Source organism: Salvelinus alpinus, chromosome 1 (assembly GCF_045679555.1).
Source record: "Salvelinus alpinus chromosome 1, SLU_Salpinus.1, whole genome shotgun sequence".
Taxonomy (NCBI): Eukaryota; Metazoa; Chordata; class Actinopteri; order Salmoniformes; family Salmonidae; genus Salvelinus; species Salvelinus alpinus.
Window position 1 is genome coordinate 57,243,886 of NC_092086.1, and position 23,139 is coordinate 57,267,024.

The 23,139-nt window shown below is 41.6% G+C and overlaps 3 protein-coding genes and 1 long non-coding RNA gene across 8 annotated transcripts; 3 read left to right on the forward strand and 1 right to left on the reverse strand.

The window, feature by feature from the left end:
* The first annotated feature begins 1,713 nt into the window (after positions 1-1,713).
* Positions 1,714-3,942, forward strand: LOC139541951 (ferritin, middle subunit). Its single transcript, XM_071346918.1, has 4 exons — positions 1,714-2,215; positions 2,601-2,747; positions 2,974-3,099; positions 3,570-3,942. The coding sequence occupies exons 1-4, from the start codon at positions 2,114-2,116 to the stop codon at positions 3,723-3,725; spliced, it is 531 nt and encodes a 176-aa protein (XP_071203019.1). The 5' UTR covers positions 1,714-2,113; the 3' UTR covers positions 3,726-3,942.
* A 6,594-nt stretch (positions 3,943-10,536) lies between these two features.
* Positions 10,537-13,155, forward strand: LOC139541523 (putative nuclease HARBI1). Of its 5 annotated transcripts, XM_071346555.1 has the most exons (8): positions 10,537-10,589; positions 10,672-10,758; positions 10,846-11,129; positions 11,209-11,244; positions 11,343-11,897; positions 11,967-12,082; positions 12,179-12,290; positions 12,385-13,155. In XM_071346555.1, the coding sequence occupies exons 5-8, from the start codon at positions 11,426-11,428 to the stop codon at positions 12,753-12,755; spliced, it is 1,071 nt and encodes a 356-aa protein (XP_071202656.1). In that variant the 5' UTR covers positions 10,537-10,589; positions 10,672-10,758; positions 10,846-11,129; positions 11,209-11,244; positions 11,343-11,425; the 3' UTR covers positions 12,756-13,155. The 5 variants fall into 5 exon arrangements, with proteins under 5 accessions (XP_071202656.1, XP_071202572.1, XP_071202486.1 ...); XM_071346471.1 differs by having other exon boundaries at positions 10,846-11,244; XM_071346385.1 differs by having other exon boundaries at positions 11,209-11,897.
* A 1,603-nt stretch (positions 13,156-14,758) lies between these two features.
* On the forward strand, positions 14,759-17,625 carry LOC139542015 (ferritin, middle subunit). The gene is made up of 4 exons (XM_071347025.1): positions 14,759-15,117; positions 15,493-15,639; positions 16,667-16,792; positions 17,273-17,625. The coding sequence occupies exons 1-4, from the start codon at positions 15,016-15,018 to the stop codon at positions 17,426-17,428; spliced, it is 531 nt and encodes a 176-aa protein (XP_071203126.1). The 5' UTR covers positions 14,759-15,015; the 3' UTR covers positions 17,429-17,625.
* Positions 14,975-16,671, reverse strand: LOC139542509 (uncharacterized). Its single transcript, XR_011668512.1, has 2 exons — positions 16,368-16,671; positions 14,975-15,938 (listed from the first exon to the last, which is right to left on the reverse strand). It is a non-coding gene; the product is annotated as an uncharacterized lncRNA (long non-coding RNA).
* Positions 17,626-23,139: the final 5,514 nt, after the last annotated feature.

Here is a 23,139-nt window from a genome sequence, read left to right on the forward strand (position 1 = left end):
AGGTGTGTCTTCTTAAAAGTTAATTTGTGGAATTTCCTTCCTTCTTAATTAGTTTTGAGCCAATCAGTTGTGTTGTGACAAGGTAGGGGGTGTATACAGAAGATAGCCCTATTTGGTAAAACACTAGGTCCATATTATGGTAAGAACAGCTCAAATAAGTAAAGAGAAATGACAGTCCATCATTACTTTAAGACATGAAGGTCAGTCAATCTGGAAAAGTTCAAGAACTTTGTGTAGTCAAGTGTAGTCAAAGAAACCATCATGCGCTATGATGAAACTGGCACTCATGAGGACCGCCACAGGAATGGAAGACCCAGAGTTACCTCTGCTGCAGAGGATGAGTTCATTAGAGTTACCAGCCTCAAAAATTGCAGCCCAAGTAAATGCTTCAGAGTTCAAGTAACAGACACATCTCAACATTAACTGTTCAGATGAGACTGTGTGAATCAGGCCTTCATGGTTGAATTGTTGCAAAGAAACCACTACTAAAAGACACCAATAATAATAAGAGACTTGCTTGGGCCAAGAATCATGAGCAATGGACATTGGACCGGTGGAAATTTGTCCTTTGGTCTGGAGTCCAAATTGGAGATTTTTGGTTCCAACAGCCGTATCTTTGTGAGTGAACGGATGATCTCTGCATGTGTATTTCCCACCGTAAAGCATGGAGGAGGAGGTGTTATGTTGTGGGGGTGCTGGTAACACTTAACCAGAATGGCTACCACAGCATTATGCAGCGATACACCATCCCATCTGGTTTGGGCTTACTGGGACTATCATTTGTTTTTCAAAAGGACAATGACCCAACACACCTCCAGGCTGTGTAAGGGCTATTTTACCAAGAAGGAGAGTGATGGAGTGCTGCATCAGATGACCTGGCTTCTACAATCCCCCGACCTCAACAAAAATGAGATGGTTTGGAATGAGTCGGACCGCAGAGTGAAGGAAAAGCAGCCAACAAGTGCTCAGCATATGTGCAAACTCCTTCAAGACTGTTGGAAAAAGCATTCCAGGTGAAGCTGGTTGAGAGAATGCCAGGAGTGTGCAAAGCTGTCATCAAGGCAAAAGGTGGCTATTTGAAGAATCTCAAAAATAAAATATATTAGCTATGTAGCTAAAGTTAGCTAGGCTAGGGGTTAAGAGTTAAGGTTAGGTCTAAGGTTAAGGTCAGGAGTTAGGTTAAAGGGTTACGGTTAGGGGAAGGTTTAGCTAACATGCTAAGTAGTAGCAAAGTAACTAAAAAGTTGTAAATAGTTGCAAAGTTGCTAATTAGCAAAAATGCTAAAGTTGTCTGTGAACTCAAGCAACTTTTGGAATGCTAGACGTTCGCGTTATATGCTCACCCAAACGTATCCTTTAAAAAGGAATGCCAAGCATGTCATAGAACAAGGTACATTTTTTAAAACAGATTAAGATGAAGAGGTCGAGGTCGAGAGCATTTACTCCGCCCAAAATCTGTCCGCGTGAGATAAGCCCGTTTTTGTGTGGAGGTATATAACAAGAGTGTCAAATTACTTGAGGATTTCGATCGAAGTTTCCTATTGTTTAAGCTTTACAAATGTACTAATATATGTGGATGCACGTGTCATTCCGGCAACTTTGAGCAAAAACGAAGTTTAGTTCTGTGTGTTTTTCATACGCGTACCTGCACTTTCATTGGCTAGAATGGTCCCACCTGATCTTGCCTGTCTTCAATCGCTGCGCACATGTATTTCCATTGTTAGATTGGTCACTCGGCTCTCTTGTCAATATAATAAATATTCTTCGCTTTAGGTCATGTGTAGGAGTGGGATTGTCATCAAATGATCCGCCTAGTTCCTGTTGTAATTCTAATGGTGATTGGCTACGCTCTGTGAGGGTGGATTTCACTGACACGTTCCGTTTGGAACAATAAATAGAGCGAACAAGGCTCCTTCCAGTTCACAAGTCTGGGAAGACGCATGAAGAAGTTTTTGCTTCAACAGTGATTGAACGGAACTCCTCTGCCTTCATCCCAGTATTATAGAACATTCCGGATTGATAACATAACACTTACTTGAACTATAATAGCAAAATAGTCTTAGAAACTCTATTTTTGTAACTTCCATTTAGATATAAAAGATAATCTGCCAAGATGGAGTCTCAGATCCGCCAGAACTATCACCACGATTGCGAAGCTGCCATCAACCGGATGATCAACATGGAGATGTTTGCCTCCTACACCTACACTTCAATGGTAAGGAGTATACCAAGATTACCGTTTTGTTGATCTACCTGTTTATTATTATGCCTGGGCCTAAATGCCTTTTTTTCACCTTTTCTGTAGTCCTAGACAATTAATAGCCGATAAACTTAACTCCGGTAAGTACATTTGAGTTTAGTTGGCTTGGCTATTAACAGCATTCAGGTAGATATAGCATTCAAATGAAGTTGGGAATCTATCCTACCTTGGACAGAGCGCGTAACAACTCGTTATTTGGCATGTTACCAAGTAGACTATGGACTAGAGGGATCCATGCCTTTGTCATCAAGCTTAGTTGCAACAACAATAACAGTATGCCGAGTCACGTTCAGGTTGTAATTTTTTTCTTTTAACCACACTGTCTTGTTTATCCGCCCAGGCTTTCTATTTCTCCCGTGACGATGTGGCTCTGTCTGGCTTCGCGCATTTCTTCAAGGAGAACAGCGACGAGGAGCGCGAGCACGCCGACAAGCTACTCTCTTTCCAGAACAAGAGAGGTGGACGCATTCTACTCCAGGACATCAAGGTGAGCCCCTGAGCATCGAAACCACATTTAGATTGTAGACTGATAGAAATGTATTTACTTCATGGAGGAGTGTCTACAGAGTCAAGTTGATCTATAGAACCTGGAGTAGTCCTGAACAAACTGTCTCTAACCACTGAACTGAGTGTGAGAGGTCTGTTCACTTTATCCTAACCTTAATATCTGCTAGTAGTCCTTAACACTTCTGTGTTCACGCTGTCCTGTGTAGAAGCCAGAACGTGATGAGTGGGGCAATGGGCTGGAGGCCATGCAGTGTGCTCTGCAGCTGGAGAAGAATGTGAACCAGGCCCTGCTGGACCTGCACAAGATTGCCTCTGACAAGGTTGACCCCCATGTAAGTTGAGGAACCGCACATCACATGTATGTATCACATAGAAGACAGATACTGTCTCAGGAGATGATCAGGTTGTTGTAGGTCTGACTAATGACACAGGATTGTGTGACCTGCTTCACACGCACACAATAGTCCACAGATGCACATTATACACACAATGCAGCTAATGCATAAGTTTGCATAAAGGGTGGCAGGTTGCCTAGTGGTTAGAGCGTTGGGCCAGTAACAAAGGTTGCTGGATTGAATCCCCTAGCTGACAAGGTAAAAATATGTTCTGCCCCTGAGCAAGGCAGTTAACCCACTGTTCCACGTTAGGATGTCATTGTAAATAAGAATGTGTTAACTGACTTGCCTAAAAAAGCTGGAAACAAATTATCTGCACTTATGCCGTTACCACCAGGCTCTTGTGTTACTGTATCTACAATAGTCTGTAGTCATTCTCATGTCTGACCTGTGTTTTCCCTCTTTAGCTGTGTGACTTCCTGGAGACCCATTACCTGAACGAGCAGGTGGAGGCCATTAAGAAGCTGGGAGACCACATCACCAACCTCACCAAGATGGATGCTGTCAAAAACAAGATGGCAGAGTACCTGTTTGACAAGCACACCCTGGGAGGCCAGAGCTAAACCACTTCCATCCCCAGGCTACAGCCTCAGTCCAGGACTCCTGGCTTCTCTGATAGATCCTACTGGCTTTGCATTTATAGGGAGGGGAGAGTGTTAAAATGGTGCAGTGCACAGCTGTATCATTGAGGTGTTTTGTTGACAACACTACTGTATTTTGGAGTCAAGGCTTCTTGTAAAAACAATTAACAATATCACTAAAGTTTATTTTCTAATTGTTGACCATGGATGTTGTATCAGTTTATTTGGGTTCTTTGCTCCGTCTTACTGAGAATCTCAAATTCCTGGTGATAAATACTGACAATTGTAGACCTATCAGTGACTGAGGGTCATAACAATAGGGAAAGTTTAACATGAGGTTTATAAAGGACATTACCTCTGACCACAGAGCGTGTCCTCTACCGTATCTTGTTAAAGTGCCATGTCAACTCTAGGGCCGTAAGAGTGAAATGGTTAACTACAGTTGACGTAGACCTTTACTCTGCATCACAAGTTTATTAGACGGCCTAGAGGTCAATCAAAGCCGTTAGCCAGTTATGGCGCAATTCTCTAGTGATGGAAGTTTGTTTCTTACTGAGAAATTAATCTTTAATCATTGTGTTTATTTCAGTTAGTAATGCCCAATAGTTCCCCTACAGCAAACTATGAACTGAACACAAAAATAGTAAGGATTATACAAGCCTCTCGTTCAACATAAGGGGCTTATTGGAGCTGTCATGTGGTTGCAAAGCTACTGGTAATTTACTGAAATTACTAAACACTTTCATTTTGGTAATTAACAGGCAAGCTTAACTTTAATACTTTAACTGACAAATATTGACGTTTTTAATGTGTCCATATAGTTACTGCGTTTCTGTTTGGTTAAAGGGGAAAATGGCCTAATGAGAACAGTAATCAGCAATGGCATTTTCAATAACTATGCAACTATTGTCTTTTCACAACTGCCACCAACATTTGCAACCAAGAAGTATTGACATGGTAAAACAATTGAGTACATTTGTATGGTACTCAATAACTTGGTTTATATTTAGGGTAACGTTTCACAGCTTTGTCAATCTATTTGAAAATATATTTTACAGAGGGCCAGAGATTTGTAATATGTACCCAAAAAGTCCACTAGATGGCATCTGATTAAATTGCATATTCCTTAATTTACCAACATTTGTATTTATGGATCCCTATTAGCTGCTGTCAAGGCAGCAGTTACTACTCATGGGGTCTGACAAATTAAAGGCAGTTCTATACAATAAAACTAACAACAATACTAAACAGATTTCACAACACATTAAGGGTTTGCACTCAGGCCACTACTCTACCACATATCTGCAACACAAAATCCATGTGTGTGTATCTATAGTGAATATGTTATTGTGTTTTTAAATATGATTTTACTGCTTGCATGAGTTACTTGATGTGGAATAGTAGCCATGTCATGGCTCTCTGTAGGACTGTGCACCTCCCATAGTCTGTTCTGGACTTGGGGACTGTGAAGAGACCTGGTGGCATGTCTTGTGGGGTATGCACTGGTGTCTAAGTTGTGTGCTAGTAGTTTAAACTAACAGCTCGGTGCATTCAACATGTCAATACTTCTCACAAATACAAGTTGTGATGAAGTTAATCACTCCTCTACTCTGAGCCATGAGAGATTGACATTTAGAATATTAATGTTAGCTCTCTGTGTACATTTAAGAGTGAGCTGTGCTGTTCATAACTCCTTTTTTGTGGCACCTGACCACACAACTGGACAGTAGTCCAGGGGCGACAAAACAAGGGCCTTTAGAACCTACCTTGTTGATAGTGTTAAGAAGGCAGAGCAGTGCTTTATTATGGACAGATCTATCCCCATCTTAGCTACTGTTGTATCAATATGTTTTTACCATGACAGAAGTTTATTCTCAACTTGTTACATTTACACATTATCCATTACAAGATGTTGTTGAGGGTTTCGTGTATTAATTTTATGTCCCAAATACAATTCCTTTAGTTTTTGAAATTCATGTATTTAGGACTAACTTATTTCTTGCCACCCATTCTGAAACTGACTGCAGCTCTTAAGTGTTGCAGTGATTTCACCTGCTGTGGTAGCTGATGTGTATAGTGTTGAGTCATCAGCATACATAGACACACACACAGGCTTCACTCAGCACCTGTGGCAAGTCATTAGTAAAGATTGAAAAAGTAAGGGGCCTAGACAGCTGCTCTGGGGAATGGCTAACTCTACTTAGATTAAGTTGGAGAGGATTCCATTAAAGAACACCCTCTGTGTTCTGGTAGACAGGTAACTCTAGATCCACAATATAGCAGGGGATGTAAAGCCATAACACTTACGCTTTTTCCAGCAGATTATGATCAATAATGTCAAAAGCTGCAGAGAAGTGCTTTATTTATTTGTAATCTTTATTTAACTAGGCACGTCTGTAAAGAAAAATGTCTTATTCACAATGACCGCCTACCAAAAGGCAAAAGGCCTTTCAAGACAAGAGAGACAACACAACACTACATAAAGAGAGACCTAAGACAACAACATAGCATGGTAGGGAGTAACACAATTCTGTTGTAACAGATAGGCCTACATTATTCAGTGTTTATACATCCTTGGCTGAGTACCAGTGGAAAGTTTGGGACAGTCAAGTCAGCAATAGCCTATGTTGCTGGCAACAAGATAATGTTTTGGGTTTATGATCTAGCTCACTGGTTTTCAATCCTGGTCCTGGGGACCCAAAGGGGTGCACATTTTTGTTTTTACCCTAGCACTACACAGCTGATTCAAATGATCAACTCATCAAAAGGCTTTGATGATTTGAATCAGCTGTGTAGTGCTTGGGAAAAAACTAAAATGTGCACTCCTTTGGGTCCCCAGGACCAGGATTGAGAACCACTGATCTAGCTAATTACTAGCACACTGGGGTAAATGTAGATGGGCAACCCCATACAACCCCATAATACAGGATATCATGCTTAATGCTAAATTACACACCTACCTGATAATATGGACCGATATGGTATTGCGCATCTGATTGTAGTCATTGCAGGCTAAAGGTGGCAATACCCGTTATAGAGTGTAAAGGGGCAATTACTTTTTCACACAGGGGAATTGGGTATTGCGTAACTTGGCTAATTAAATAAATAAAATAAGTATACATTTTTGTTATTTGTAAACCTATGTTCCCTTTATCTAATATTAGGTTTTGGTTGAAGATCTGATAACAAAAATAGAGAACCAGAAAGGGGGTGTGCTGCCATCCTGTTAGAAGGTAACAGATTATTTTATTACAATAGTTAAAATGGATTTTCATTGTGTTCCATGGTGTTATTTGCCCCCTAGTGGAGCTTTCTGGTACTTAGACTGTACGCAATCAGGAAGTAGAGAATTCGTTCTGCACGCTTAGAAGCAGCTAAAAACAACGCTACGGTGCAGGTCTTTCAGTGTAGTTATTTCTTGTCACGCTTCAGCCTTGGAAAATATTTGTTTGTAAGTTCGATTCAAGCATTTAGCTAATGATGATAATCTTGTTATTGATAGAGTTTCTTACATATCAATGTTGGTTGGTTGCATTTACTCACAAATTGCAATGCCTTTCATGTATGATGTTAGCTGTATTACTTTGCTCGTGCGTCATGCAAACGAATTGTAAAATATACAATACTGTATTTTTGTTACTGTTTCTAGTGTAATATGCCTTGTTATTCTACATAGATGGTTGTACATTATTAGAGTAATGAAAGGAGTTAGTCAATTACCATATGAGAAAGCAATTAGCTATATGGTTTTGGCATCATGCCAGATGCATGGTACCGTAGCACGTGCTTTGTATTCATGCAACTTCAAATGTATAATGTACAGCTACAGTATGTTGGTGTGAATTGAATACTAAAGTATATTCTTTTCTGTGTTTTGCAGTTTTACAACATAAACGTTTTCAATATATTCATTCAAGAAAAGTCACGCCTTGGGAGTTTTATTGAAGACTTAGTTGTTAGCTATCTGTCTAGTTTTGCATGGGAACGCAACTCAAGGGCAGAATAGGGGGAAATACTTTTTTACGGCACTGTATATATACACTGAGTGTATAAAACATTAAGAACAACTTCCTAATATTGAATTGCAAACGCATCTTTTTCCCTCAGAACAGCCTCAATTCGTTGAGGACCCGATCTTAAGGGTGTCAAAAGCGTTCTACAGGGATGTTGGCCCATGTAGACTCCAATGCTTCCCACAGTTGTGTTAAATTGGCTGAATGTCCCTATGGGAGGTGGATCGTTCTTGATACACACGGGAAACTATTGAGTTGTCACGGTGATAGCGGAAAAGAATGGCCTTCAGGCCAAAGATGGTGAATAAATGAAGGTAGTTCACTCATGCCATTTACCACTGTCTGCTTAAGGGGGGCGAGGGGGGGGTGTTCTCTATAGACACCAATGCAATAGCTGTCTGCTTAGTCCTTGACTTCCATTGAAACAGAACCATTGAGGGAGTGGAACATCTCGCTTCCTCTTCCGTCTCTGCTTGAGACTGCAGAATGCTGAGTCACAATGACAAGGCAGAAATACAGCCAGGGCCGAGCCTGAGTCATTCCATACTGTAGTAGAACCAACAGGAGGTTATGACAGGAGAAGGAGTGGGAAGGAGGGAGAGAATACAGACTTAAAACGCTGTGTCACCCTTCAGTGCATACACATATATTAGTACATTTGTTAAAGCTTAAACATTACGAAACTTCTATTCGATCAAAATCCGCAAGTAATTTGACACTGTTATATACATCCACACAAAAACGGGCTAATCTCACGGGTGGAGTAAATGCTCTCGCCTCGACCTCATCTTAATCTGTTTAAAAAATGTTACTTTGTTTATTACAAGAGCGGATACATTTCATTGTTTTAACTAATTATGACAAAGGTTAAGAAAATGTTGAGCGATGTAATGACTTTTCAAATAAGTTACTTTACACGTTATGTCTGATGTTGGCTGACAATTTTTTAGCTACGCTGTCCTTACGAACCGCATAGCATATCATTACAGCAGTATGTACCGGTATGTTAGCTAACTACCTAATGTTCAGGATTAGCTAAGTGGTATAGTCATTGTGCGTTCTCAATGGACACTGGAAGTAGCTAGCAAGCTAACCAAAGTTAGCCAGTTAGCTTGGGTGCTTGACTGCCGTTGTGAGGTCAAAATGCTCGGATGAACCTTACTCCTCGGCCAGAGCGGCCAGTGTGGGCTCAAGCGAAACGCTTAGAATTTACGAAAGGACAATCTGACAACGCTCTGAATTTATGAACGCCCAGAGCGTACTCTGGCACTCCAGATTGAATTTAAAAACACATCCGAAATCGTATGATGTCTAGCTAGTAATTAGTTATTCTAACAAGCTAGCAAGAGGTTGCATAGCAACAGCATCAGCTTCCGGTAGACAAGTTTATTTAACCAGGTAGGCCAGTTGAGAACAAGTTCTCGTATACAACTGCGACCTGGGGCCTGTTGCACAAAAGTAGAATTAAGACATCCGGGATAAATGACTCAGCTGAGCTCAATGGGGCGGCAGGGGTAGCCTAGTGGTTAGAGCGTTGGACTAGTAACCGAAAGGTTGCAAGTTCAAATCCCCGAGCTGACAAGGTACAAATCTGTCGTTCTGCCCCTGAACAGGCAGTTAACCCACTGTTCCTAGGCCGTCATTGAAAATAAGAATTTGTTCTTAACTGACTTGCCTAGTTAAATAAAGGTAAAATAAATAAATAAAATGAAGCCAAAACATGTGCGTCCAGGCTTAATTGGTTGCACAAAGACCAAGCCAGGATGAGCAGACACGGATTCATTAAGCCAGGTGAAACCAATCCTGGATAGGTGCGCGCTCACGGCTCACTCAAATAGACCCCGCCACAGATCACAGATTAACTGATTTACCATGGCAACTAGAGCCGCGTACTTTTCCCCGTCGGAAGCACAAATCCTCATGGAGGCATACGAGGAGGTAAAAGATATAATTAAGAAGAAAGGCAACACCGCCACAGTGATAAAGCAAAGAGAAAAAGCGTGGCAAAGTATTGCAGACCGCCTGAATGCGTAAGTAGTGCACAATTACACACTCACCGCTCCGCTGAAACATCACAATTACAATTCAAATATTTAATTCACATCTCCAAAAATGCAGTTGTACTGTAATTATGAAACGGTTAAATTTTTAATTGAAATGCACTGCAGATATGAGTGAAATTGTGTAAAGTAACTCCATCACACTGTATAAAGCTATGATAAATTTTTTGATATTTTTACTGAAAACAAGACAAAAATACCAAGTAATTTTTTGCAGTGTGACTCCATTAAATGTGTGTGTGTGTGTGTGTGTGTGTGTGTGTGTGTGTAGATTAAACATGAACGGGCCAAAACGGACATGGCAGCAGGTCAAAATCAAATACAAGAACATTCTGCAGAATGGTATGGTCCCTGACTAATATTTAACAAAGCACAAGCATATATTGTACCCAGAAGGTGCCTGCTCACACATTGTCTGTACTGTTTTAGCAGTGAAAAAGAATACCCACAGACAAGGCACGGGTGGTGGGTCACCAAAGGCTGACCTTACCCCAGCAGAGGACATGGCCTTGGAGCTAAATAAAGGCAGGCCCGTCTTAGAGGGGATCCCTGGGGGGAAAGAGACGAGCATAGGTTCCTCCCAAGATGCCACCCGCTTCATTCAAGGTATGTCCTTCCATCTCTACATGGGATACAACCACATTCATATTGAATCAATTTGGACTGTCTGACTTTGGTTTACCTATTGCCTTGCAATATTGCCTATTTACCTATTGCCTTGCAATGTGTTCCTGTTAGAGCCACCAGCACAAGCACCAGACGATGCTGATCCAGTGAGTACTCCATCAAAGGCATACTGTAGGCCTGGCATGTCTTGTCTACTAGCTTCAATATGAATCCGATTAAATGTGATAGGGTGAAGGCCCCAGTGCAGCAGCAACAGCACATGATGGAGACGATGATGAGGAGGAGACCATCTCTCTGGATTCCAGAAGGCATGAGGTATCATGTTAAGACTGTGAAAGTACTATTTACTCTACAATGGTGAGGAGTCCTCATCAAAATCAAGAAATCTAATTTCTTTTACAGGACCCAGATGCTATACAGTGGGAAAACCAGCCTGGCAACATAGTGCGTATTAATAAAAGGACACCACATCCTGCCAAATTCCAGCTGCGCTAATTGTATTGTGTTCACAGAGCTCACAAGCTATCAGAAAGTTGTATGGCAACCACCTCCGGCGCCAAATAGAACTGGCAGACATAGACATTCAGTACAAGAAGAAAAAGATGGAAAATCTTGCACTGGAGTCCGAAATAAAAAAGAGGACAATTAGGAAACTGGACCTTGAAATAAAAAAACTTGAGAGGGAGGTGAGATATGCCTTCAATGTACACTGTATGCTAACTGTAACACAAATGTATTAATCATTATTTTTCTTTCCTCCCCCAGCTCCAAGAAGATGACACAGCTCAAAATAAAAATTAGGTATATTCTCGTAAAGTCAAGTGAGCCATGACATATGAGCTCTTATTGTGAGCACACAGGACGGTGGCATCTTTCTAAGGTTTTTTTTATTTTCCCAGCAATCAGTACAACCAAGTCATCGTTATAAGGCATCGCCCTCTTTTGCCCACCCCCCCAGCACCAGGTGTGGCCACTAGCCTATATGAAGGCCCAAAATTGTGTGTTCCTTTCTGCTCTGACAATGGCATGCCCATTCGTGCGAGATGTGGTGGATGAAGAAGCACTTGTGCTGAGGAGAGCCTTCAGGCGAGAAAGGGTCTTCAGGGACCGGTTGGACCCACTGGCCTTCCCTGATGACCATCTATATGAAAGATACAGGTTTTCTGCAGATGGCATCAGGTATCTATGCAGACTACTGGGTCCCAGGATTAAGCACCGCACTGCACGGAGCCATGCACTGAGTGTGGAGCAAATGGTTTGTGTGGCCTTGCGCTTTTTTGCTAGTGGAGCCTTCCTGTACTCAGTGGGGGATGCAGAACAGCTGAACAAGGCCACAATTTGCCGCACAATAAGGAGTGTGTGTCTGGCTATCAAAGCATTAGCAGATGTCTTCATCTCCTTCCCTGGCCACAGAAGACTCTGTGACATCAAAGAGGAGTTCTATAGGATTGCAGGTAAGAGGATCTACAAATTACAGGACAACTGTTAACACATAGTAGGATACTCATTACTTTGTGTGACAGGTTTCCCCAATGTCATTGGTGCAGTGGACTGCACACACATAAGGATAAAAGCCCCCTCAGGTGCCCATGAGGCCGATTTTGTGAATAGGAAATCCTTTCACAGCATTAATGTTCAGGTGAACATAACTTTTTGATATTGTCCATTGACGAACACTCTGCATTGCCAGTGATGTGCATTGATTGGTGTAATATTCCTCATCTTATGATTTCAGATGGTCTGCAATGCTGACTGTGTGATCAGCAATGTTGTGGCAAAATGGCCTGGCTCAGTCCATGACTCCAGAATCTTTCGGGCCTCTGAAATCTATCAGTGCCTATCACAAGGTAAGCCACACAACCCCTATTTATAACCATCATGGCTGTGTCAAGAATATCACTGTGTTTATGAGGTAGTAATGATGAGATTTTGTGTTGACAGGTGAATTCTCTGGTGTGTTGCTGGGAGACAGGGGGTATGGCTGCCAGCCTTTTCTCCTGACACCTTTCACAGACCCCCAGGAGGCACAGCAGGCCTACAACCATGCCCATGCCAGGACCAGGGCCAGAGTTGAAATGACCTTTGGCCTCCTGAAGGCACGCTTTCACTGCCTTCACAAATTAAGGGTCAGCCCTGTTAGGGCATGTGATATTACTGTGGCTTGTGCTGTCCTCCACAATGTGGCCTGCCTGAGGAAGGAGAGGGCCCCCAGAGTGCCACCAGCCATGGACTGGGACAATCCGGCAATCTTCCCTGATGACGACAGTGGTCGGCTGCTGAGGGACCAATATGTGTTGAATTATTTTAGTTAGTATGTGTGCTTTCAATTTTGGTTAAATATGTCCTGCGGTGGCAGAGGAATTTGGGTTTTTTTGGGTTCGTTTTTTGACGAATTTGGCCTCTTATGATGTTTGTGCGGTATACTGTGTGTAATACAAGGCTGCAGGGAGGCTACTGCATCCATTCATTTGTCTGTTCAGTTGATGTGTATGGATTTGTCCTGCATTTATTTTAGTGTGCAGACATGCAGGGTGTGTTATACAGACCTTTGAATGTGTATGTATCATTTTGTATAATATGCTTGGATTCTGTGCTTTCCATCTTGTAGAGTCACTGTGACTTCAGTTTCGAAAGGAGCTGATGGTTTACCTGCTTTGTTTTGTCCTTATTCAATAAAGGAACATAATGTTACACATTGTGTTTTTATATTCATATGGAATGTGTATTTGTTTATATGACAGAGTACTAGGGCCACACTGAAGAAAAAGGATAAAGTCATAAATTTATGAGGCTGGTTCTTTCTGCAGAAAAGCTACATATTGTTTTTACAGTTTTGATACTTATGACAATGTGATACTTAATATTCTGGCACATCAGCATGTCTTTGTTTATGAAACCATACTGAAGTACAATTTCACGAAATGCCCCACATCTGTCATTTTAACAACTGTCCTCCTTTAAAACAACTGGTTACAATATTATGACTTGTGTTTTTTTCCCCTCTGTGGCCCTAATATTCTATCATTTTATATATAGCCTTATAGTCTATGGGAAACTGTAAATTATCTAATGATAGCAACATCATCTAAAAAATCATTTTTTATCCAAAATCATTGAAATTAATGATCACAAACGTTTAAATAATAACAGTGGGTCTAGTTATATGTGATAACAATGTATAGTGAGCAGTGAAATAACTATTGGTTTCCATTTGTGGTGACTGCTGACTGACATTAGGGATGAGATTAAATAGATCCTGGAATTTAGCCTGGTCTGGAGCAGGCTAGCTCCACAGAATAAATCTCCATGGTAATTTATACCATAACATATCCTCCTGCCCCCTATCCATCTTTAGTGCAACCGGATTACGGATCAATTGAGCCAGGATCACCAAGATATCCTGGCTTAATCCCTTATCCTAGTTTTGTGCAACAGGCCCCAGGCCAAGATAAAGCAAAGCAGTGTGACACAAACAATAACACAGAGTTACACATGGAATAAACACAACATACAGTCAATAACACAATAGAAAAAAATCTATATACAGTATGTGCAAATGAGGTATGATTAGGGAGGTAGGGCAATAAATTGGCCGTAGTGGCGAAGTGATTACAATTTAGCAATTAAACATTGGAGTGATAGATGTGCAGAAGATGAGTGTGCAAGTAGAGATACTGGGGTGCAAAGGAGCAAAAAAATAAGTAACAATATGGGGATGAGGTAGTTGGATGGGCTACCTACAGATGGGCTATGTACAGGTGCAATGATCTGTGACCTGCTCTGACAGCTGATGTTTAAAGTTAGTGAGGGAGATATGCACCATAAAGAGACTCATATTGCTTTTTTGTTTTTACATTTACTGATAATTTCAAAATAATATTTGAAATTCTATCTTAAATAATGTGAAGAGGGGTTTGTTCTCTGCCCACTTCATTTTATGGATAAAGAATCTTCCATGAAAGATAAACAAATTAACAATGAATGTTAAATCAGGGTCCATATCATAAAACATAATATCAAAGTCTCTCAGATTAACATTAATAGTCTTCTCTTTCAAGATAAAATCTTCTAACACTCCAAAATCTTCTGACATAAGAACATAAGTATACAATCTGGAATAAGAAAGACTTAAAACACAAAAACAAGTCTTTGACAACAACATTATTTGGATGAAACAATTATTGAATAATGATGGCCAACTATATGATTATCAAGAATTCATGAGAACACACAATGTTTCATTCGCTCCTGAGGAGTGGGCTCGTCATCAAATGATCCGCCTAGTTCCTGTTGAAATTCTAATGGTGATTGGCTACGCTCTGTGAGGGTGGATTTCACTGACGTGTTCCGTTTGGAACAATAAATAGAGCGAAAAAAGCTCCTTCCAATTCACAAGTCTGGGAAGACGCATGAAGAAGTTCTTGCTTCAACAGTGATTGAACGGAACTCCTCTGCCTTCGTCCTGTATTATAGAACATTCCGGATTGATAACATAACACTTACTCTAACTATAATAGTTGAAGAAACTCTATTTTTGTACTTTCATTTAGATATAAAAGAAAATCTGCGAAGATGGAGTCTCAGATCCGCCAGAACTATCACCACGATTGCGAAGCTGCCATCAACCGGATGATCAACATGGAGATGTTTGCCTCCTACACCTACACTTCAATGGTAAGGAGTCTACCAAGATTACCGTTTTGTTGATCTACCTGTTTATTATTATGCCTGGGCTTAAATGCCTTTTTTTCACCTTTTCTGTAGTCCTAAACAATTAATAGCCGATAAACTTAACTCCGTGAAGTACATATTTGAGTTTGTTGGCTTGGCTATTAACAGCCTTCAGGTATATATAGCATTCAAATGACGTTGGGAATCTATCCTACCTTGGACAGAGCGCGTAACAACTCCTCGTTATTTGGCATGTTACCAAGTAGACTATGGACTAGCCTTTGTCATCAACCTTAGTTGCAACAACAAGGACAGAATGCAGAGGCACGTTCAGGTTGTAATTTTTTTCTTTTAACCACACTGTCTTTATCCGCCCAGGCTTTCTATTTCTCCCGTGACGATGTGGCTCTGTCTGGCTTCGCGCATTTCTTCAAGGAGAACAGCGACGAGGAGCGCGAGCACGCCGACAAGCTACTCTCTTTCCAGAACAAGAGAGGTGGACGCATTCTACTCCAGGACATCAAGGTGAGCGCCTGAGCATCGAAAACCCCATTTAGATTGTAGACTGATAGAAATGTCTTTACTTCATGGATGAGAGTGTCTACAGAGTTGATCTAGAGAACCTGGAGTAGTCCTGAACATACTGCCTCTAACCACTGAACTGAGTGAGGGGTGTAACTCTGTTCAATTTATCCTAACTATTCTGCCCTTGAGTTGCGTTCCCATGCAAAACTAGACAGATAGCTAACAACTAAGTCTTCAATAAAACTCCCAAGGCGTGACTTTTCTTGAATGAATATATTGAAAACGTTTATGTTGTAAAACTGCAAAACACAGAAAAGAATATACTTTAGTATTCAATTCACACCAACATACTGTAGCTGTACATTATACATTTGAAGTTGCATGAATACAAAGCACGTGCTACGGTACCATGCATCTGGCATGATGCCAAAACCATATAGCTAATTGCTTTCTCATATGGTAATTGACTAACTCCTTTCATTACTCTAATAATGTACAACCATCTATGTAGAATAACAAGGCATATTACACTAGAAACAGTAACAAAAATACAGTATTGTATATTTTACAATTCGTTTGCATGACGCACGAGCAAAGTAATACAGCTAACATCATACATGAAAGGCATTGCAATTTGTGAGTAAATGCAACCAACCAACATTGATATGTAAGAAACTCTATCAATAACAAGATTATCATCATTAGCTAAATGCTTGAATCGAACTTACAAACAAATATTTTCCAAGGCTGAAGCGTGACAAGAAATAACTACACTGAAAGACCTGCACCGTAGCGTTGTTTTTAGCTGCTTCTAAGCGTGCAGAACGAATTCTCTACTTCCTGATTGCGTACAGTCTAAGTACCAGAAAGCTCCACTAGGGGGCAAATAACACCATGGAACACAATGAAAATCCATTTTAACTATTGTAATAAAATAATCTGTTACCTTCTAACAGGATGGCAGCACACTAACCTTAATGTCTGCTAGTAGTCCCTAACACTTCTGTGTTCATGCTGTCCTGTGTAGAAGCCAGAACGTGATGAGTGGGGCAATGGGCTGGAGGCCATGCAGTGTGCTCTGCAGCTGGAGAAGAATGTGAACCAGGCCCTGTTGGACCTGCACAAGATTGCCTCTGACAAGGTTGACCCCCATGTAAGTTATGAGGAACTGCACATCACATGTACGTATCACATAGAAGACAGGTACTGTCTCAGGGGATGATCAGGTTGTTGTAGCTCTGATTAATGACACAGGATTGTGTGACCTGCTGCTTCACACGCACACAATAGTCCACAGATGCACACTATACACGCAATGCAGCTAATGCATAAGTTTGCATAAAGGGCGGCAGGTTGCCTAGTGGTTAGAGTGTTGGGCCAGTAACAAAGGTTGCTGGATTGAATCCCCCTAGACAAGGTAAAAATATATTCTGGCCCTGAACACGGCAGTTAACCCACTGTTCCACGTTAGGATGTCATTGTAAATTAGAATTTGTCCTTAACTGACTTTCCTAGTTAAAAAAGCTGGAAACACATTATCTGCACTTATGCCGTTACCACCAGGCTCTTGTGTTACTGTATCTACAATAGTCTGTAGTCATTCTCTTGTCTGACCTGTGTTTTCCCTCTTTAGCTGTGTGACTTCCTGGAGACCCATTACCTGAACGAGCAGGTGGAGGCCATTAAGAAGCTGGGAGACCACATCACCAACCTCACCAAGATGGATGCTGTCAAAAACAAGATGGCAGAGTACCTGTTTGACAAGCACACCCTGGGAGGCCAGAGCTAAACCACTTCCATCCCCAGGCTACAGCCTCAGTCCAGGACTCCTGCCTTCTCTTGTAGATCCTACTGGCTTTGCATTTATAGGGAGGGGAGAGTGTTAAACTGGTGCAGTGCACAGCTGTATCATTGAGGTGATTTTGTTGACAACACTACTGTATTTAGGAGGCATCTTGTAAAACAATAAAAATCTCACTAAAGTTTTGTAAGTGTTGACCTGTAGTAATGGATGTTGTATTAGTCTATTCATGTTTGCGCTGTTTTACTGAGCATCTCATTACCCAGTGATAAATACTGACAGTTGTAGACCTACTAGTGACTGAGGGTCATAACAATAGTTCAAGTTTAACATGAGGTTTATAAAAAAAATTACCTCTGACCACAGAGTGTCCTCTACTGTATCTTGTTATAGTGCCATGTCAATTAAGGGTCCAACTGTCAACTCGGTCCAAAGGAGTAAAATGGTTAACTACAGTTGATGTAGACCTTTACTCTGCATCACAAGTTTATTAGACGGCCTAGAGGTCAATCAAAGCCTTTAGCCAGCTGTGGCGCATTTCTCTAGTGATGGAAGTTCGGCTCTAAGAAATTAATCTATAATCATTGTGTTTATTTCAGTTTAATACCCAGTAGTTCCCCTACAGCAAACTGAACTGAATACTAAAATAGTAATGATTCTACAAGACTCTCGTTCACCATAAGGGGTTATTGGAGCTGTCATATGGTTGCTAAGCTACTGGTAATTTACTGAACACTAATTTGGGAAATTAACCTTTCTGGACTACCCATCCCGGATCTGGGATAATTGTCATCAGAAACGCTGACTAGCATAGCGCCACAGGTAAATAATATGAAATCACAAGTGCAATATTGCAAAACACAGCTTAGCCTTTTAAATCACCTGTCTCAGATTTTGAAATTATGCTTTACAGCAATACAAGCGTTTGTGTAAATTTATCGATCGCTCAACAAAACAATAAGTACACCTAGCATCAGTTAATTTGCTCACAAATCAGAAAAGCAATCAAATTAATCGTTTAATGTTAGACCAACAGTTTAAAGTAATATTAAAAAATTACTTGAGTTGTGATTGGGGTATATTGGCCAAATGATCAGGAAAGTTGTATTTTCCCTCCAACATTCATCAGACACAACCATATTACAGCTATTTGTTTAAAAATGCCTTAGTAAGTTACATAGTATATGTTACTGCTGTTCTCTCCTTTTTTTCCTAGTCTCAGAACGTTTTCGACCACTCACCACCGCTGAAGTCTGTTTCCACTGTCATGAGACCTAGTCTCCTTCCACCATTGTCACGGTGATAGCGGAAAAGAATGGCCTTCAGGCCAAAGATGGTGGGTAAATGAAGGTTGTTCAAAGTACCATGCTCAGATTCCTAACAGGGACAGTTTCGTTGCAAACAAGACACACTGATTTGACATTGGAGAAATATAAGATTACTGGTGGGGCAAACTCCCCCACAAAAATGTAGATGCAAAGCACTAAACAATACATTAATTGCACTATAACGGTGCCCAAACTGTTAGGGCCTAAATAAAGCTGTTCCAATAGCAGTCTCAACACCTTACCATTGCTACACCTGGCAGCAATACAGTTAATTCAGCCTCAATTACTGCCTTTATTAAAAACAGATAGCTGGTATGGCTGACTTGCCATATCAGTTGTTTATACTGACAATGAGAAGCACAAATGATGGCATAAGGGGACAACGAAAGCGATAAGAGGCAATGCGAAATTTCGATTAAGACAATATGCAAAGTAGGACGAACGTAGTCAATATAACTATTCGGTCAGCACTTTTGAAATGTACAGCGGCAGAATTCAGAACATGGGCCGTTCTTACAGTATTCTCCCTGTGCACCAAGTCAGAACCGTAGGATAAACAAAGGGGGCATATAAGCAGACAATGAAAGCTCTTACAATATTTGTTGATGACATTTCTCTAAAACAGGCTATAGGCTACATGTGCACCACCAAGTGAGAACAGTAGGCTAAGTTATGAGGGGGAAAAGGACCCAATTATTAGAGTAAGGGACATGGGCTACTAACAGCTTACTACACAACATACACTTGGTATTACTTTCTTAGCTACAGTATGCATATCTCTCTGGCATATTACATAAAAAACAAGGTTGAATCATGAAGTCAGTGATCTTCAGGTCGGAGCTCTAGAAAGATGCCTGAGTTCCCGACTTGGAATTCCAAGTTGGATGACCGTTCAAAACGTATTTTCCCAGTCTGACCTTTCTGAGTTCCCAGTTGTCTTGAACTCACTGAAGTCTGAGATTTCCCAGTTCCAAGTTTCCAGTTGTTTTGAACTCAGCCAATGGCATGGCCAATGTTGAATGTTTATCATTTTAAGCTTGGAAAAGAGGACCTTAACCCCAGACTTGGACCACACACCAACTCCACTGAATAGTAGGCTAGTGATTGCTTTGCAATGCTTGCAGTTAGCCACTGATTCCTTCCAAACCACTCATTGTTGAATTCGCGATAACCAATTTGTTGTGCAATGTTTATGTCCAATGGCCGATTAGCACCGATACGTTTTATCTATAATTTATCTTCAGGATTTTCTTCATATGACAAGGATTGAAAAGGATTTGCCAGTAGATTGTCAACTTAATTCATGATGATGACGGCTAGCTTGCTAACGAAGATTTTGAAAGTTTGATGTTGACATGATCATTCCAATCAAAGCTACGGTAGATATAACGTGATTTGACGTCATTTTATCTGCGGTCAATGACCTTGAGTCTTCTTAGATGGGCACTTCTAATGTAACTATATGGCAGCACCCAAGGGGCTTGAATTTCCGAGCTCTCCCCATACATTTTTCTGTGACGTAGTGTCCACATGAGTGACAGAACACTGAGCCAATCATGGCGCAAGTAGAGAACATTACCAACCCCTATGCTCTGTATTTTCTGGCTGCCCCACCACCACAGAAAGCACTGAGCTAGGCGGAAACACCTGCATTTTGGAGCTGCCTTACTGAAGAAAGCAAAAAAAGAGAATGTTTGTATGTGGCTTTATTAACTCAATGCTTTTTCTTTTTTGTACATTGTTTGCAAACTGATATGTGACACGTATTAATGCCATAATAACATGCAAAACAGGTGAGGCTCAAACAAGGCTAAACATGAAAAACAAAGCTGCCCTGAATGACAGGTCATCACTGGATAAGATGAACACATAGGGCAATCTCCATGTCCATTCTTAGCCTGTAATTTGAGTAATTTGAGTAGTATAAAAAAATATTCTGCTAATATGTAAAATTACGTAGAGTTGCATGAATTGTTTATAAAGGCAAATTTTTTTCGGGCCTGCAAATACGATTATAGCATCATGCAATGCATGAGTCTACCTCTTGTCCATAGGGGTCTGTGAACACACAACCTTCTGCCCTGCAGCCCTGTGCGCTATCAAAATTCCTGCGTTGCCATGTAATGCTGATAAGCCGTTTTAGAAACGGTTCTTCGTCCTATCTAAGGCTCTGGTGTCTCCAAGAGGTGAGGTTAAACTGTAAGGATGTTCTGTTATTGTCACGCCCTGACCATAGAGAGCTTTTTATTCTCTATGTTGGTTAGGTCGGGGTGTGACTAGAGGTGGGTCATCTAGGGGATTATGTTTCTATGTTGGCCAGGTATGGTTCCCAGTCCAGAGGCAGCTGTTTGTCGTTGTCTCTGATTGGGGATCATATTTAAGCAGCCATTTCCCCTTTGTGCTTTGTGGGATCTTGACTATGTTAGCACTATTGTTAGCTTCACGGTTCATTTTGAGATTTATTGTTTTTGGTTTTGCTGTGAGTTTCACTTAGAAATAAAAAGATGTGGAACCAAGATCACGCTGACGATCGTGACAGAAGATCCCACCAACAACGGACCAAGCAGTGTGCCAAGGAGGAAAGCCAGAAGTGGAGGACATCCTGGACGTGGGAAGAGATTATGGCAGGAGACAGAACTCTGCCATGGAAGCAGGCGGAGGCAGCGAGGGAACAACAGCGACGACGCCAGGGTTCGCGGCCACGACGGGGGGGGGGGACATGGAGTGGTCGGCGACGCTGAAGGGTGAGTCAGAGACCGAGGAGGAATATTGGGACAGATTGAGCGAGGAGTGGGCAGCGAAAGTTGAGGGGAGTGAACCAGAGCCAACTCCCCGTACTCACCGCAGGGAGCATGTGACCGGTCAGGCACCATGTTTTGCGGTGATACGCACTGTGTCTCCAGTGCGCATTCACAGCCCGGTGGGTTCTGTGCCAGCTCCTCGCACTTGTCGTGCTAAAGTGGGTATCTGTCCAGGACGGGTTGTGCCGGCTCAGCGCGCCTGGTCTCCAGTGCGCCTCCTCGGTCCAGGATATCCTGCGACGGCTCTACGCGCTGTATCCCCAGTGCGCCTTCGCAGCCCAGTGCCTCCAGCGACGGTCTGCGGTCCAGAGCCTCCTGCGAGGGTTCCCAGTCCGGAGCCCCCGGTGACGATCCATGGTCCGGAGCATCCGGCGACGATCCCCGCACCATAGCCGCCATTGAGGATAACGTGTCCGCGAGCGGAGTGGAGCCGCCTCCGACGGTAGATGCCCACCTGGACCCTCCCCTATTGAGTCAGGTTTTGCTGTCGGAGTCCGCACCTTTGGGGGGGGTACTGTCACGCCCTGACCATAGAGAGCTTTTTATTCTCTGTTGGTTAGATCGGGGTGTGACTAGAGGTGGGTCATCTAGGGGATTATGTTTCTATGTTGGCCAGGTATGGTTCCCAATCAGAGGCAGCTGTTTGTCGTTGTCTCTGATTGGGGATCATATTTAGGCAGTCATTTCCCCTTTGTGCTTTGTGGGACCTTGACTATGGATAGTTGCATGTTAGCACTATTGTTAGCTACACGTTTAGTTTTGAGATTTATTGTTTTTGGTTTTGCTGTGAGTTTCACTTAGAAATAAAAAGATGTGGAACCCAGATCACGCTGCGCTTTGGTCCAGTTATTATGACAATCGTGACAGTTATCCACTTTGTGTTAATAATTTTTTGGTTGAGGAGAGTCACTTGTTTCATTCTCAAGCGTTCAGGGAGGGTTTAAGTAAAATGTAATTTTCTGAAGGTAGAGATATCCATTTTCATTTCAGAGATGTCCGATTTTCTCTGTAACCCTTATAATAATTACATTATAAATAATGTTCACTCCTGAAGTTGGCCCTTCTGCTAAAACAAGGTCACTTTGAATGAGTGAGGGTTGTAGCTGACTAGCAACAGTTGAGATGACAGATATTACAGGAACATTTGTCCTTTTGTGATACTATGAAACTGACTCAAAATCTCAATCCTCCTGATCTGAATCATGGATTACTATCTCTCCTAAGCATGACACATAATTTGGTCAAAAAGTGATGTCACTTATCGCAAAGAAAAGGAATGCTAGGTAGGTCACAGGCCTTTTGCAACACTGGTTTAAGCATACAGTAAGACTGTCACTCTCAAAAGTCTGAAGGGGCTTCGTCTCATTGTCTCCAAAACATTAGGCTATAAAGTTAGGTTCAATCTAAGAGTTGGTCAAAGTAACAGAGAGCAGAGCACACACTTCAAGGGCTTTCTATGTTCAAAGACCCTTTCCCCCATTTGAAGCATTGTTTAATTTTTAAACAAGCAATAAACCTAGATAGTAGCTATGACAAACTAATAGAGACGGTTTTGGGTTACATATTTGAA